The 14981-nt window shown below is 35.2% G+C and overlaps 1 protein-coding gene across 1 annotated transcript; it reads left to right on the top strand.

The window, feature by feature from the left end:
* Nucleotides 1-1666: 1666 nt before the first annotated feature.
* LOC111058605 lies at nucleotides 1667-13900 on the top strand. The gene is made up of 2 exons (XM_022346153.2): nucleotides 1667-1908; nucleotides 13566-13900. The coding sequence occupies exons 1-2, from the start codon at nucleotides 1854-1856 to the stop codon at nucleotides 13886-13888; spliced, it is 378 nt and encodes a 125-aa protein (XP_022201845.2). The 5' UTR covers nucleotides 1667-1853; the 3' UTR covers nucleotides 13889-13900.
* The last annotated feature ends 1081 nt before the right edge of the window (nucleotides 13901-14981 follow it).

Here is a 14981-nt window from a genome sequence, read left to right as displayed (position 1 = left end):
TCTTAGATCAGATTAGATTAGATTACTTATCAGAAATAAGTAGGTAAGTAAGAAGCTTTAAATAGTTAGTACCGGTAGGTATTTGTTTTATTTTTTTACTTATGAACTTTTATGTATATATTTTTAATGTTTCTTGAAAAGCATCCCGCCATAGTGTCAGGAAAATTGCCTGAGAGAGAACAGAGTATATGACTTACAACTTGCCTCTCACTTGAGATATTGCATTGTAGCATAGGGATCAGCTCTACAAGTATATCTGTTCAAAGTCCTTGTAATAAAGAAGAGTAATGAGAACTATATTGGGAGTGAGGACAACGGAACACTACAAACCGCTTTTCAAAAAAACACAAACTATTCACAGTAATTTCCCTATACATCCTGGAGTCAACAGTCTTGGCAAGAAAAGCAAAACCTCCATTAAAAGGTGACAGGAAGAGTACAATACAAGAAATAATAAGGATATATAGACCTCCCTAGGCACCGCCTCACTAAATTTATGAATTCCCCATCATATTCTAGAGTCTACTTTGCAACCTACTGCCGGAGACTTTGAAGACCATTGAGGACGATTTATTTTTCCAAAGCACTCGAACGCTACCTAATAATTAGATCAAATAATTGATCTATCAATTATTGATAGATCATACCAATACCACAGCTGAGTATGAGCAGGAGCATATACCTACAGTCTTTTGACGGGACGAATAATGGACCACGAGTACTGACGGGAAACCAACCGTACGGAAGACACTTTGACAATTCCCCGGTCAGTGAACTGTGGAGAAGATGAGACAAGTAACAAGTAAGTAAGAGTACGGTGTCACAAGATCACAGTGTAGCAGCGAAGGTAGGTTAAGAGGGTTGAATGTAAGTAGAAGCATGTTTTTAAATGGGTCAAAACATACCGCTCCATTATGTGCGCCAGCATGTAAATATATTATGCATAGTACACTTTCAAGCTTGAATCTACCTTCACCGCTCACCCTAAATCAGTAGTAACACATAGTGCCGGTTGCACAAAAGCCGGTTAAAATTTAACCGTGATTAATTCCACGAGAACCAATCGGAGATGCCGTCTTTTCAAGAACGCCTTCTCTGATTGGTTCTTGTGAAATTGATCACGATTACAATTTAACCGACTTTTTGTGCAACCGGGCTAGCACATAGTACCTAGGATAGTACATAGGATATATATGAAAAGATAAATCTGAGTAACCTTTCGATTTATTTTGACACGACATGTTTCGGCTACTAATGCTATTTTCAAGTGATTTGAAAATAAATATCTTTAGTGGCCGAAACATGTCGTGTCAAAATAATTCGAAAAAAGGGTACTCAGATGTATATTTTCATTTATATTAAGAGTAGCCCAGAGAAAAAAGACTACATAGGATATAAATATATGACGAATCGTAATTTCATAGTTTCGGTCTTGGAATTTCCAATTAATGCATTAAAGCTCTTATGATTCAAGTATGCTTCCACAAGGAAAACGCATTCGTCTCAATCCTACATGCTGTTTATATTTCATATTTCTATTAGTTTATTTCATTCTCAAAACTCTTATTTAATTATTAGCTGCGACTCCAGAACTAGATAATTTAATGAGTACCGTAACAACACAGGTCATAAGAAATAAATTGTGAAGCCGTCTTCTTCTAGATTTCCGAGCGAAGATCGCCTCTCACTTGTTTTACTTCTCTTCTTCTTTCTTCTCTTCTTCCACCTTCGCCTCTTCTTCCTTCTCCTCCTGTTCCTTCGGTAGTCGGCTGTTCGAAGCAGCGCTTATAAATGAGCAGGACAGCTTTGCCGAGCGCAGTTCTCTCTGGAAGCTTTCCTCTGGATCTGGAGCCATGCGTTTCGATCCCATCTTTCTACTATGCTTCCTTCTTCTTCCTCTCTTAGCTGGTGAGTCCTACAATATTCTACATTGAAAAACGCAAGATTTTCTTCTATTCCAATCAAAGATTTTTTGGCTATTTTTGATTTGTTTTGATTAATGAATCCATAATTTTAAATCTTCATTCTGCGTCACACATTAATTTGATTTTTTGGAAATTTGAAGAAAAAAATATTTATTGTATGATATAAAATAAAAAATTGAAATTATTGACAAGTGGACACAAAAACATTTCTTGAAATTAGTTTTATTTGTAGTACAGTAGCTTAATTGATAAAATAGGTGGGATTAGTAAAATGATTACCTATTTATTCTTTCATGGATAAAATATTTATTGATTATATTCATTTTTATACATATATAACTATTTGATCTTCTATTCATATTTCTCTTAGTAATATAACTATCTGATTTTCTATTCATATTTCTTCAACTACTATAACTATTTGATTTTCTATTTATATTTCTCTTTATAAACGGAATTTGTTAGTGTTCCAATCAATATTTGAAATTCTCTTAATTTAATCTCAGACAATTCCTCAATATAAGCTGTTGAAACATTCCCCCCCCCCTTAACAAATTATTCAGCTTATTATAACATTAGTTATGTTTTTATACCATTTTCTATCTTATTTTTGCTTCTCTATTCAGTTCATTCATCCCATGATGAGCTGCTTCTCAATTTTATTATTCCAAAAAACAAGGAGTCGTATTCTCATGATCCTCATTATTTCCAATGTGATTTTAGCAACAAGAAAAATAATAAAAATTATCTTATTATGATTATCTACTAAGTTTCTGTGATACTATTGCACACAAATAATTGACCTTAAAACCTTCTATTGACATTGGATTAAAATTTAGGTTAAAAATTGTTTGTGCTCTTGTTTTAAGTTTGGAGATATTTTATTTTCTCACCTATTGACAGTAGTAATATGAATGTTAATATTAATAATGCTTATTAATATATTTTTCCCAAAACACATAGTATTATTGTTGTCTTTCCCATCTCTAATTTCCTAATTTTTAATTAGCTAGAGCTAAAGATTAGTTACTTTGATCCACGGTATATAGAAGAAGATATATTTTCATCTAAATACCGTGCTTTGATCTATCTGCAATTTTTTTAATCGGGGAATTTCAAAATGAATAATTGTGTAGAGGACGTATTGAATGATTCAAAGAAACTAGACATAATAATAAAATTGTTTTATTTTTTCACATAAATCAAGAATTTATTAGTTATCTACGAAGATCACAAACTTATACCGTTGAAAATTCTGTTGTTTATCCAACAATAATTCATGTGAAAATACATTTATAAATGTATTTTGAATTGATAGATTGAATGGAATCTGTGCATGCATTAATAACATTATCCATGCTACAATTATTCACAGCTTCAATAGCTTGAGGAGTGGCCAAAGGGTCAGATTTACCTTGCTTTTTCACTTCTCTCCTATAGAATAAGTACCTACTTATTCGTGGGTTCGTTGTAGACCAGCAAGACCATCTAATGACGTTTCTTGTCCAATTGTTTCCTCAGCGGTAACCATATAATATATATCTCCCTCTAAATTCATCAACTTTTTAATTGCACAGTTTCAAACACTGTTATTTGTAAAAATTGTATAATTCCAAATAAATTATTGAAATTTGATTTTAATTCACATTAGGCTAATATTTTTATTTTCTCGTCTGAAAAGGAAATATAATGTGTATTACATCAATTGATAGTCTTGTAGAGAAAAATAATCCACTGCGATATAAATCTACTTTACATTGAGATATTCCATACTTTATAATTCTACTATGGAATTGAGCGTTTGAGGTATTGTTTAAGATATTGAACTCTTGTTTGTTTAAGGTATGGAATGCAGAGTTTATAGTCTTGTCTTTGTTAGAACATTCTCAGATCCAACGCTCTTGGCTTATAGTACCTAATATACGAAGTATCCTGAGAACCGAAACTCTTGAGTATTCAGCAGAAACCTGATAGCTACAGTACAGCCTGAGTACGCTCATGGATTTGTCATTGACCTTTAATGATTTATTCAAACATTTGTCCAGCAGTCACGCAATGTTCCCTGCCGGGAAGATGGCCAAATGCAACACACCGCATATAGATATAAACGATGCACCGTCCACCGCAAATTAACTGTATATACAGATATATAAATATTGAATTACTACGTTTAACATGCAGACGTATATGCATGTGTAGAATAGGAATATGCAGGGGTCATTGGCTTGGGAGCTGTGATTGGTGTAGGCTGGAGGGTGTTTGCCCACAGCACAGATGCATGCTGGATGCTGGCCAACTACCAACTACATGAACATGAACGCCATGCTAAATGTTCGCGCCTTTTTTCCGCCGCGAGTCGCGATTACTAGCACGCCAGTCGGCTGCTTGCTGGACCTCACACGTGCGCCTGCCTCGCCGCAACTAGCACTTGCCGGCATGCAAGTCAGTGAGGATGCATGCAAACACGCAAGCCAGTATGTGAATAGCAGATGAATAGTATTTTCATTTCAAAACAAACAAGCGGAGGTACAAGAAAAGGTCTCTTTTAGAAAACTTGATTCAAAACTTGAACGACAGCACAGAGAAGGATAAAATCCTTTTTCCTTTCGACGACAGTAAGAATTTTAACTTGAAGAGGAAGTTTCTATAATAATAGTACATTTTACACCTTATCACATGCGTGAGAGTCTATATGCGTACAATTTCTACTCGAGACTCGAACGGCGGAAAATTTGCAGGACTTCTTAAATAAGTGTAAATGTACACCTTAAAGTGTGCGAGAGTGAGAGTGTCTACCAAACAGGTATCGCACCGTACTTTGCAAAGTAAAATGCCTTATTAGACACTAGCAGGTGACCCGTGCTCCGCAAGGGATAATTGGAAACTTGTCAAACTAGAAACTTGACGTACTGAAATCTTGAAAAATTTAAAATAGACCTATAACCATCCTCTGTAAATTAAGAATCTTCATGTGAAATTGCAAGTTGATCAGATCAGTAGTTCAGACATGATGATGCGTCAAAGATAATTTTCCTATCCCGTACGTGTATTAAGCCAGTTCTTTCCTTTATTATAGCATAGATTATCATAATTATTACTCATAATCTAATGGAAAAATACTTAAGTCATAATCACAATTGGAATTAAAAAATGTGGTGAACATAATCAAAACCTCTCTCAATTGGAGAAGATCGAGTTCAAGCGTGGATAATATTGTTGAGGTCAAATCACAGTATCTATATTACTTGTCTCTCGTATGTAGGGAGTGAGGCAAAAATCTGGAAGCATTTTCATAATAATTGTTCAATCGATCTTTATAGAAGCTTGGAACTTGACGGAAGCCTGGAAGCTTGACTTGTAATGAGTCAATAGATGTTACTTATAGCGATAAAAATTCATCTCTTCTTTAGAGATTGCAGGGGATGAAGACATCACATTGATCGCAAACAGCAACCCCCCTCGTGTGCCACATTCATCTAAACTTGTCATTATGACGGAAAAAATACTCTAATCTCGTGTGCCACATTTTTATTCAAATTTGACATTATGACGAGAAAATTTCGGATAAGGATCGATCTTGGTATGCCTAAGCGAAATAGAAATAGAACAAAGAGATAGGAGGAGAGTTTAGTGGTTACTGAACTCAAGAATCTGCTGATCAATCCTTTAATTACTTAGAAATACATTTATCTGATTGATTTAACTCTTATAAGTGGAGAATTAGATACCTTTATCAAGATCTAATAGTAGAATAATTGATAAAAGTCTTCTAAAGACTTCTATATTATTATTCTTTTTGAACTTTTAGACTCAAACTCAATGAGTTCAATTCGAACGTTTGGTTTGTAATTATTGAACCAATTTTTCTTTTCCTCAATATGATCAGACTTTCGACCAGTTTTAGCATCAGAACAGCAAGAGATGTAGACTTGCTGGTACAGGCAATTCTATACTTGGAGAAGGCGGGCATTGAAGGAGTAAGAAGTAGTATGATCACTGTCGGAAGGATTAAAGGGTAAGAATCCGTTGGATCATCATAATCATTATCATCACCAACATGGAAAGAGTATCATGAGCAAGCAGCATCATCAACAGTGGTTTCTTCATCAACAGCTTCATCATATTCAGACACCACTGGCCGAAGCGTTGGCTGCAAATTACTAGTCGGATCCGTTACGATTGCTCTAATCCCGTTCTTCCTCTGCAATCGCTAGGCCGGTCTCTTTATTTCTATTCTTGTTTCTGGTCGGAGAAATAGAAAAAAGAGGGAATGAGTCGAGTAGGGCAGATTACCGGAGCGAGTCAGTTGGAAATGTAATGCATTTTAGAGTTTATAGAGCAATTTGTGTTTATAGAAAACGTCTCTGAGGGTCCAAATAAGTATCCACACCTCCTCACCGTAGCTGAAGCCTCGACATTACAAACCATCGGAGAGCTATTTCGCCTAATCATATATTTATTTTTCTCTTCAGGTTTATTTCTCTTATAATACTCAATTCATAAAAGTCTCATTATTTAGTCAAATTCCATCAGAATTGTGAAATGTAGTTGACTCAATATTTCAAATGCATACCAGCATTGTATCATTTGAACGTATTTATGTTATTGCATACTAATCTAGTTTATTTAGTAGAATTGAGCCTACTAATTCAAAATACCACCCAGTTCATGCATAAGCTCATCAACAATGAGAGAAGATAAGAGAAGATAATCTTGTAGAGATGACTGACAGTAAAATACTTGTTTCCCAGGTACTGAAAATCTGAGCTATGTTTTTCCAGGCATTCTTTGTTAATAATAATGGTATACACCACTATTTTCATCCAATCAGGTTGAGATATTTGTAGCGATTGCTACATGTAACTGACCAGTGAATCTCAATAAAAACAATGGAAGAAAGAAATATTTTCCTAACATCACGTTTCAGGAAAATTGTGGAGCTTCAAATAATAACGATGAAGAAATGGAATGCACGTTGATTCTTATTTTGAAAAGCGTCTTAGTGCTCGTTTTCTTGTTTCTTATTGCTGTTGAATAGCTTCAATTATTGCAGCTCAATCTATGTATTCGATATTGATTCGAATAAGAGATGATAGAGATACAGTAAGTGTGTGTGAGAGAGAGAGAGAGAGAGAGAAAGAAAGAGAGGGAGAGTGAGAGAGAAAGAAAAAGAGAGAGGGTGAAAGAGTGAGAGACAGAGCATAATTTTCTTTTTCAACGTGAATGTGTAGCGGCTCTATATGGAACAGAGAACAAGTTTTTGTCTTCTGTATGAAATTGGACTTCATTTATGTCAGAAAACTGTTCATGATATTTCACCTTCAACTTTGTTGATTTGATACTTCAATACTACCGTAGGTACTTATCTTTCTTATAAAATGTCATCTCATTCTCTAGTCTCCTTCCACTTCTTTAATCTTTTTTAACATCATGTTATTCATTTATGTTGGAATCTTGGAATTCCTCTCATCACGCAATTGTAATCTCTAGAGATTTTTGCCGGATACACTGTAGAGTCCGCTGAGGCATTCCTTCCGTAAGTGCTGCAACGTAAAATATTATTTAATATTTTTCAAAAGTAGGATATTATTTACAATTGGAAGACTATGGATGGTAGCAGAGACTAGCCGATTACGGATGACTCAAATAAATTTTCTAAATTTCACATAATATTATGTAAATTTTTCCAGAGAACTATTCTATTTTATTGAAATACAACATGTGATAATATTTTTTCTCAGTCTGATTCCAACCCCTTTGTTGGATTTAATTTATTCTATAAATGAGGAATTCTGCATTAGAATATTGACTATTATTAACTACCGGTATTTAATGAACACTTCGTGTTCTTTTCATTTCAAACTTATAACATTTTGAAGTTAATGAATGCATTTATAATATTTTCAACGATTAACTCAATAATTTGATCTAAGTTATTATAACTAGTTATATACCAAAATGAATTTCCATTATTAGAATTACAGATTACAGTGCAAACGTTTCAAAGTTGTACCATACAGAAATCCCTTTCCAACCCCATTTCTCTAAGGCTATTCTTGGTTAATGAACCCCAACAGAGTCAATTTTCTCCAACAACATAAAATAAAATTAAGCGATCAGGTCATTGCTCTAAAACTTGCCATTTCTTGTTAAAAGTCTTATTAAGTGTGCAATAAGAAATACAGATTCACTTCCTATATAAGGAAAAAGCAAGCTATGTGCTTCCTAATCCAAGAAGCTAGACAGACTGATTGACTATACTCTCAGAGGATAAGAAGATTAGAAAAAGAAAGATTGCAGATTAAAGCTGAGAAGGAATGAATTCTTACGAACGAAAACATGTTTGTCTAACAGTCGTTCAACTTTTTAACATCTTGGCATTCAGCTTTTCAATAATTGTAACTGTTTATGTTCATAGCTTTATAATGGAGAAAAATATTTCAGACTCTATAATAAGATAGAGTTCAACTTTTCCAATTTGACTGATATCCTTTGCATTTTTGTGATAGGAGGAAAGATCTCATTGAATTTCAAATGAATCTCAAGTCTATGATTGCGAGGAAATATAAGAATATATTATCATACAATCTGTATGATACCATCTGTTGGATACCATACAACCACACTCTTCTGTAATTTACCATACTAATATTAATTTTAAAATCACAATTTTCAATGTTTAACAATGAGAATTCCCTTGTTATCCAAAATCCAACTACTCACCTACCAATAAACTTGTAATGAAGTTCAAGGTCATTTTGAAGTTGAATGATCTCACAATTTCATGATGATTGGAGGATGATTCAAATTCCGGAATGACATTGAATACTCCACGTTCAAATTTATATGAATAGATCATCAATAATTTACAAAACAAACGATGATGAACAAATTTTCATTCTCCTTTGAGAGCTATGAAAATATAAATAAAGCTATATAAATCATCCTAATCCAATCGTTTCAGTTACCGGTACCTTATCTATTTATAACTACAACATATTGATAGCCTTCTACCGGTACTCACAATTCAGTTTTTCTTATTAGGTTCGTTTTAACTTCTAATTATTGAGAATATTGATTTTCTCATCAGGTTCATTTTCTTTAGAGCTCTTAATTTCCTGATGTTTTGTTTTCAATTAGTCTACTCGTTTTTTACTCATTACCCACCGGTTGCAGTCTGCCTCCGGCTAAAATTAATTAATGACGAGTCTTAGCATCCGCTGACAATTACTTCCAGCCAATTCAATTACTAAAAACGTTCCTCATCCAAATTTGAGAGGATGCACCATACGGTACATTATAAACTACCAATAAGAGGTATGTTTGAACATCCCGTGATAGAATAGAGAGAAGAAATGCATGTGAGAGTTCGTTCAGCAGCATGGCCCCCACATTGGGAGGGCCAAAATTCACTACAATTGATACTGATGTTAAAAAGTGCTAGTTATCACCTCTATTATCACGAGTTATCTATTTTCTTGAAAACATCAGAAATTTGATGATTGGTTTGCACCATTTGAACAAACATCGTTCATGGAATAGAAAAATTTAGTGTGTGTACATTTTCTATCTTGCAGTATCATCATATTCACGGTAGTAGCATTAGCAGAATTTCTTGGTAGGAGTTTAGTGATGATATGAGTCTATAGCCCACATAGAATTTCAAATACTACTTTTTATGTCATAAAGCAGTGAACAAATAATTAGAAAGAGATGAGTAAAATGATTTTATTCTAGTCTCTGTCGTGTCTTTAATTCTTCTAAAAAATAAAACAAATTATTATTGACTGATAATACAAGATTATAGAACACTCCTACAATGTCCATTATCCAATCAATGACCTTCATCGAATTGTTCTAATTTGTTTATGAGAAAATAGAGTTATTACATCCTTGAAAACCCTATTAATTTAATTACTTTATCAGTGACTGACAATTGATTAATGCGAACATTGTTAAAAATAATTGAACATGTAGCAATGTTAGACTAGAAATTAGAGAGAAATTCCCTCTCTTTTGACTGGTTCTTTTATACATAACAAAACTGTTCAGTCATAAACACTAATACAGTGTAGTCAAAATACAGTAAAGGAACGTTCCTCAATTATATTATTATAGATGTATTGTTATACAGTAATAGTTATTATATATTTTTTTCACTTTTTGTGTAGTTGAGAAGTTGATATTGTGGTAATTGTTCATATTGAATGAAAAAGACTAAGAAATTGTCAAAAAACCACTGATTTATTGACAATTAGAAAGACCGGTTTCGGTTATTACACCATTGTCAATCTCTGATAGAGATTAATCAGTGGTTTTTTGACAATTTCTTAGTCTTTTTCATTCAATATTATAAAATTGTATAGTGTGCTACTGTAAACGAAAATTGGAAATTCATTCACAATTATTTCTTTTAATTTTATGATAACTAATATTGAGCAATAATTTGATTTGTTGAATATTTCACTATGACAATTACCTACTCACGGAATTAGTCTGTAAATTGATTCTGGGTCTACATTCTTATCTTTATTTTTGAACTTCCATAGTTAGAAGTTTGCGACTTGATTCCCTATAATTCAGTTGCATCAAAATTAGTTGAAGAAGTAATCTGATGAGCCCAAAATTAGAGTTCTCCGTCATTTGAAACAACAAACTGAGAACGGGGGCCGAGCCGCATATTTGTTTACCGCTAGCAAAGGTCTTAGCATGTGTTTATCGGCAACCAGCTTATTATCAGGTAACTTTGTTAGTGGCCTCTGGCCTACACTTGAGGTGAGAAGTGCAGATGCTTGAGCAGAATCGGCGTCGGCCAACCGACCCACTTTGCGCCGTCGCCGCGGTAACGGGTCAACTGATAACGGAACGACCACTTTCACGGCCATGGTCAACACCACGGTATATACCCACTAGACGACAACAGTATATATAGTGTAAGTAGCGTATGTACACTTTGAATGTAATGTACTGGGTATGTGATATAGATAGCAAGTGCATGACCACTGTCACCTCAGACAGAATGGTGCAGGCCTGGCTAGAGGATAGACGGAACCTGCAGGAAGAGGAGGAGGAGTAGGAGGAGGAGGAAGAGGAGGTGGAGTGGGTACTGGAGAAGAGGGAGGAGGAAAAGAAGGAGGAGGAGGAGGAAGAGAAGAGAGAGGATGAGATGCGGGAAAGGATGAGAAAGTAAAGGAGGAGATGGTGGTGGAGTAGATGATAGAGATGGAGTAGGAAGATAAGGAGTAGGAGGAGGAGAAGGGGAAGAAGATGGAGTAGGAGGAGGAGAAGGGGAAGAAGATGGAGTAGGAAGAGGAGGAGAAGGTGATGGAGAAGAGGGAGGAGGAAGAGGAGGAGGAGGAGGAGGAAGAGAAGAGAGAGGATGAGATGCGGGAAAGGATGAGAAAGTGTAGGAGGAGATGGAGGTGGAGGAGATGATAGAGATGGAGTAGGAGGATAAGGAGTAGGAGGAAGCGAAGGGGAAGAAGATGGAGTAGGAAGAGGAGGAGAAGGTGATGAAGAAGAAGGAGGGCGTGGTGAAGGATGACGGTGAGGATGAGGAGGAGGAGGAGTTGTAGTAGTAGTATTAGTAGTAAGAGGAGGAGGAGGAGGAGGAGGATTGGAAGGAGTAGAGCAGCCTGGGGAGGAGTAGAGCAGCCTGAGGAGGATGGAAAGGGGAAGAAGAAAGAGTGGGTGGATGAGAAGGAGGAGAAGAAGGAGGAGGAGATTGATTGATTGATTATATGCCTTTATTAGGGTGGAGTTAGGACTCCTGGCTGCCACACAACCCTCTACAAAATAAGAGAAAATTTCAGAACATAAGAATACAAAAATAATATACTGTATTACATATTATGTAATAAAATTACATAAGATGAATAGAAATAAATAAAATTCTTAGTCAAAATACAATTACATATAATAAGAGAGAATCTAAAACTTAATTTTTAATACAATTGGAAAACAATATTTAAAATTTCACTAGATAAATCCTATAAGAAAACCTATCAGGAATTAAGATCCAATCAAGTTGCCATTCACTCACACATGCACACAAGACGACCCTAAAAACAAAGATTTTACAAAGTATTTTAATTATTATCATAAAAGAAAGGAGAAGGAGGAGGAGGAGGAGGAGGAGGAGGAGGAGGAGGAGGAGGAGGAGGAGGAGGAAGAGGAGGAGGAGGAGGAAGAGGAGGAGGAGGAGGAGGAGGAGGACGAGGAGGAGGAGGAGGAGGAAGAGGAGGAGGAGTAGGAGGAGGAGAAGGGGAAGAAGATGGAGTAGGAAGAGGAGGAGAAGGTGATGAAGAAGAAGGACTATGAGAACGAAGAGGAGAAGGAGATGTAGTAGGAGGATGAGGAGAAGAAAGAGTACGTGGAGAAGGAGAACGGGGAGGATGAGAAGGTGGAATTGATGGTGCTCTTAGTGGTCTAGGAGGAGATGGAGGAGAATAGAAAGAGAAGGAGAGGACGAAGAGGAATGCAAAGAAATAGAAGGAGAAGGATGATGATTAAGAGGTAAGAGAGAACAATAAGGTGGAAGGACGAGAAAGGAGACTCATTGATGGTCTTGAATATTCTTAGGCTACTCAATACTGTACTGCACATGCATTAATCCTCTATCCCATGATCTATTAACTGTGATTTGTACATGCAAGTTGCAAGATGCAATATTATTATAACTTTTAATTATTTGTAATTCAATTCAAATTATGAATAGTACTATATTTATTCACAACCACAAGAAAATACTTTTTAGATGAGAATAATAATAATAATGCACAATTTTAAACATAGACGAGTAATATAATATTTACATGGATATTTAGCCCAGATTGTATCTAATAATTATGACATTGAAAGTATCAAATTCACACAAAAAATATATCATATAATATATAGACCGGCTATAGTGAGATTTAGTGACGTTTTAATGTCAGTGGATTTCATAGGACACCATTGTTGTCACATTTCCTTTTCCACCTCCACCTATAATATAAATTTGTGACTCAAGTCATACTGGTATATCTGATCTGTAAATTATCAATTTCATCTCACAAATATTTTATCCATCAATGAATTATATCTTTATATCATTAAATAATAGATTTTCATACTTAAGATTTATTCTGGTAGGTCATTATATTTCTACTTAACCCACAAACAATTTAGCAACGTTGTGGAGTTTTATATCGATGGATTTATAATGCTTTTTAATGACCGACATGGATAGCAAAAATAAAAAATGCCAATCAGATACTGATTTTGGAATGTGAATCTCACAATGATTATAATGTGATCTCACAAGATCTATGCATCAAGATAATCATGGCTATGCATCATGCGAATCTATAACTATTTCAGAGCAATCATTATTAATCATGGACTTTTTAAATAGTTTATTTTTTATAACGTAAATTTTGGACACAGAATGATTATGTTTTGAATTGAAAACTATTAATTAAATAATCATAGATGGAAACGTTTGTATTATCATTCATCCCTTCATCACCTAGCCTTGAAAAAGAATAATACATGGTAACTTATAGCTATATACTATCCTTGCGGTTTAAAATACTTCTAGGAAGATGCATAAATGAAAATGATTCATAAAATTGATGAGTGTTGCGTTGATTGTTTCAGCGTCAGTGCCGTTACGCAAGTCGTCACGCCAATACCTGCCTCCGATCCCCGGCTACGTGCCGGTCTACATCCAAGATGGCGACATCCCACCCGACGTCAGCTCCCTGGTGCGTCAGGCCGCGTCGGCACGCAATGACGTCATCTCGGCGCGCAATGACGTTCATCAGGCTGACACCATCTCATCAGACTCCATCTCGTCAGACGCCGACGCCGATTCTCCGCTCAACGAGAGCGGTCAGGAGATAGTACAACAACTGACGCAAGGTCCGGCCGCTAGGCTATTTCTCAACGTGAATCCACAACACTCCACCATTAAAAACTAGTTTTTAAATAAATGTGGTGTCTATGATTATTCAAACTCACCCAATCCAACCCCTGATGATAGGAGCAATAAAAAGTATCTACAAAGTCGAGAGCATAAGCACACCGAAAACACCCTCCCCAAGTGTTCGAATGTTGTAACACTCCATAATATGGAGTATAATATATTATATGTCTGCATATATAAAGAAATATGAATAAAAAACCTTTTTTCTTTAATTTTCACTCTCATCATGTTTCAACATTGTCATTTTCAAGTGAGTCTTGAAGTGGGTAACAATTGAAAACAGGGTACTTGGATTTTTTTATTTTCATTTAATTAAGAGTAGCCCTAACAAAAAATAGTTATTTGTGCAACTAGTGCGCAAAGTGACAGTTTGCTGCACCGAAAGAAACGTTTATGCCCGAGCCGTAGGCGAGGGCGGAATGGTTTGTTGAGTGCAGCAGATGAACTTTGCGCAAGTATTTCACATTAAATTTTTCCTACAATTACCATTGAATATGAAAAGTGGGTAATTATGGGTAAAATGATGGCTAAAATCCATCAAATGTTTTTCTGTGTAATTTTATTATTAATAAAAACCTTAATTTATTTAAAATTGAATAATAATGATTGAATTATGATGATTAGTAATTGAATTGAGAATTTATGTGACTGCTTGAAGGGGGTTTATGTTATGTAAGCATTGAAATGACTATAATCAAGGCACATAATGGAAAGGCAACGCTGTTCTCCACTGCCATTATAACGTGGGCCTCACTATGAGTATTACCAACTTAATTTTGATTTTCCTGCACTGGTGCTCCATATAACCCACTAACTATTTTGCGTTGTCATGCTGCAAATCTGGAGTACGCAAAGTACTCACTTTGCGCACTAGTGCGGAAAAGTGATTCTTTGCGGCCTGCAATCAGTGCAGAAATGGTCACTTTTCAAGGTATCTGTAGTAAAAGGTAATTTCTGGATAATATATGAACCACACGCCGGACACGACACAATCAGACATAGAAATACACTGCGCATAATAATTATATTAAAATTTAATATAATTATTTCACACCAGACGCATCTCAACATTTAATATAATTATGCGC

The sequence above is a fragment of the Nilaparvata lugens genome, chromosome 1 (genome assembly GCF_014356525.2).
Source record: "Nilaparvata lugens isolate BPH chromosome 1, ASM1435652v1, whole genome shotgun sequence".
Classification (NCBI taxonomy): Eukaryota; Metazoa; Arthropoda; class Insecta; order Hemiptera; family Delphacidae; genus Nilaparvata; species Nilaparvata lugens.
This window is presented reverse-complemented; position numbering and strand designations above follow the sequence as displayed.

Coding starts and splice junctions, on each gene's coding strand:
- LOC111058605 (XM_022346153.2), top strand. CDS start 1,854: ATGCGTTTCGATCCCATCTTTCTACTATGCTTCCTTCTTCTTCCTCTC. Junction 1,909..13,565: donor TCTTCTTCCTCTCTTAGCTG/GTGAGTCCTACA, acceptor TGATTGTTTCAG/CGTCAGTGCCGTTACGCAAG.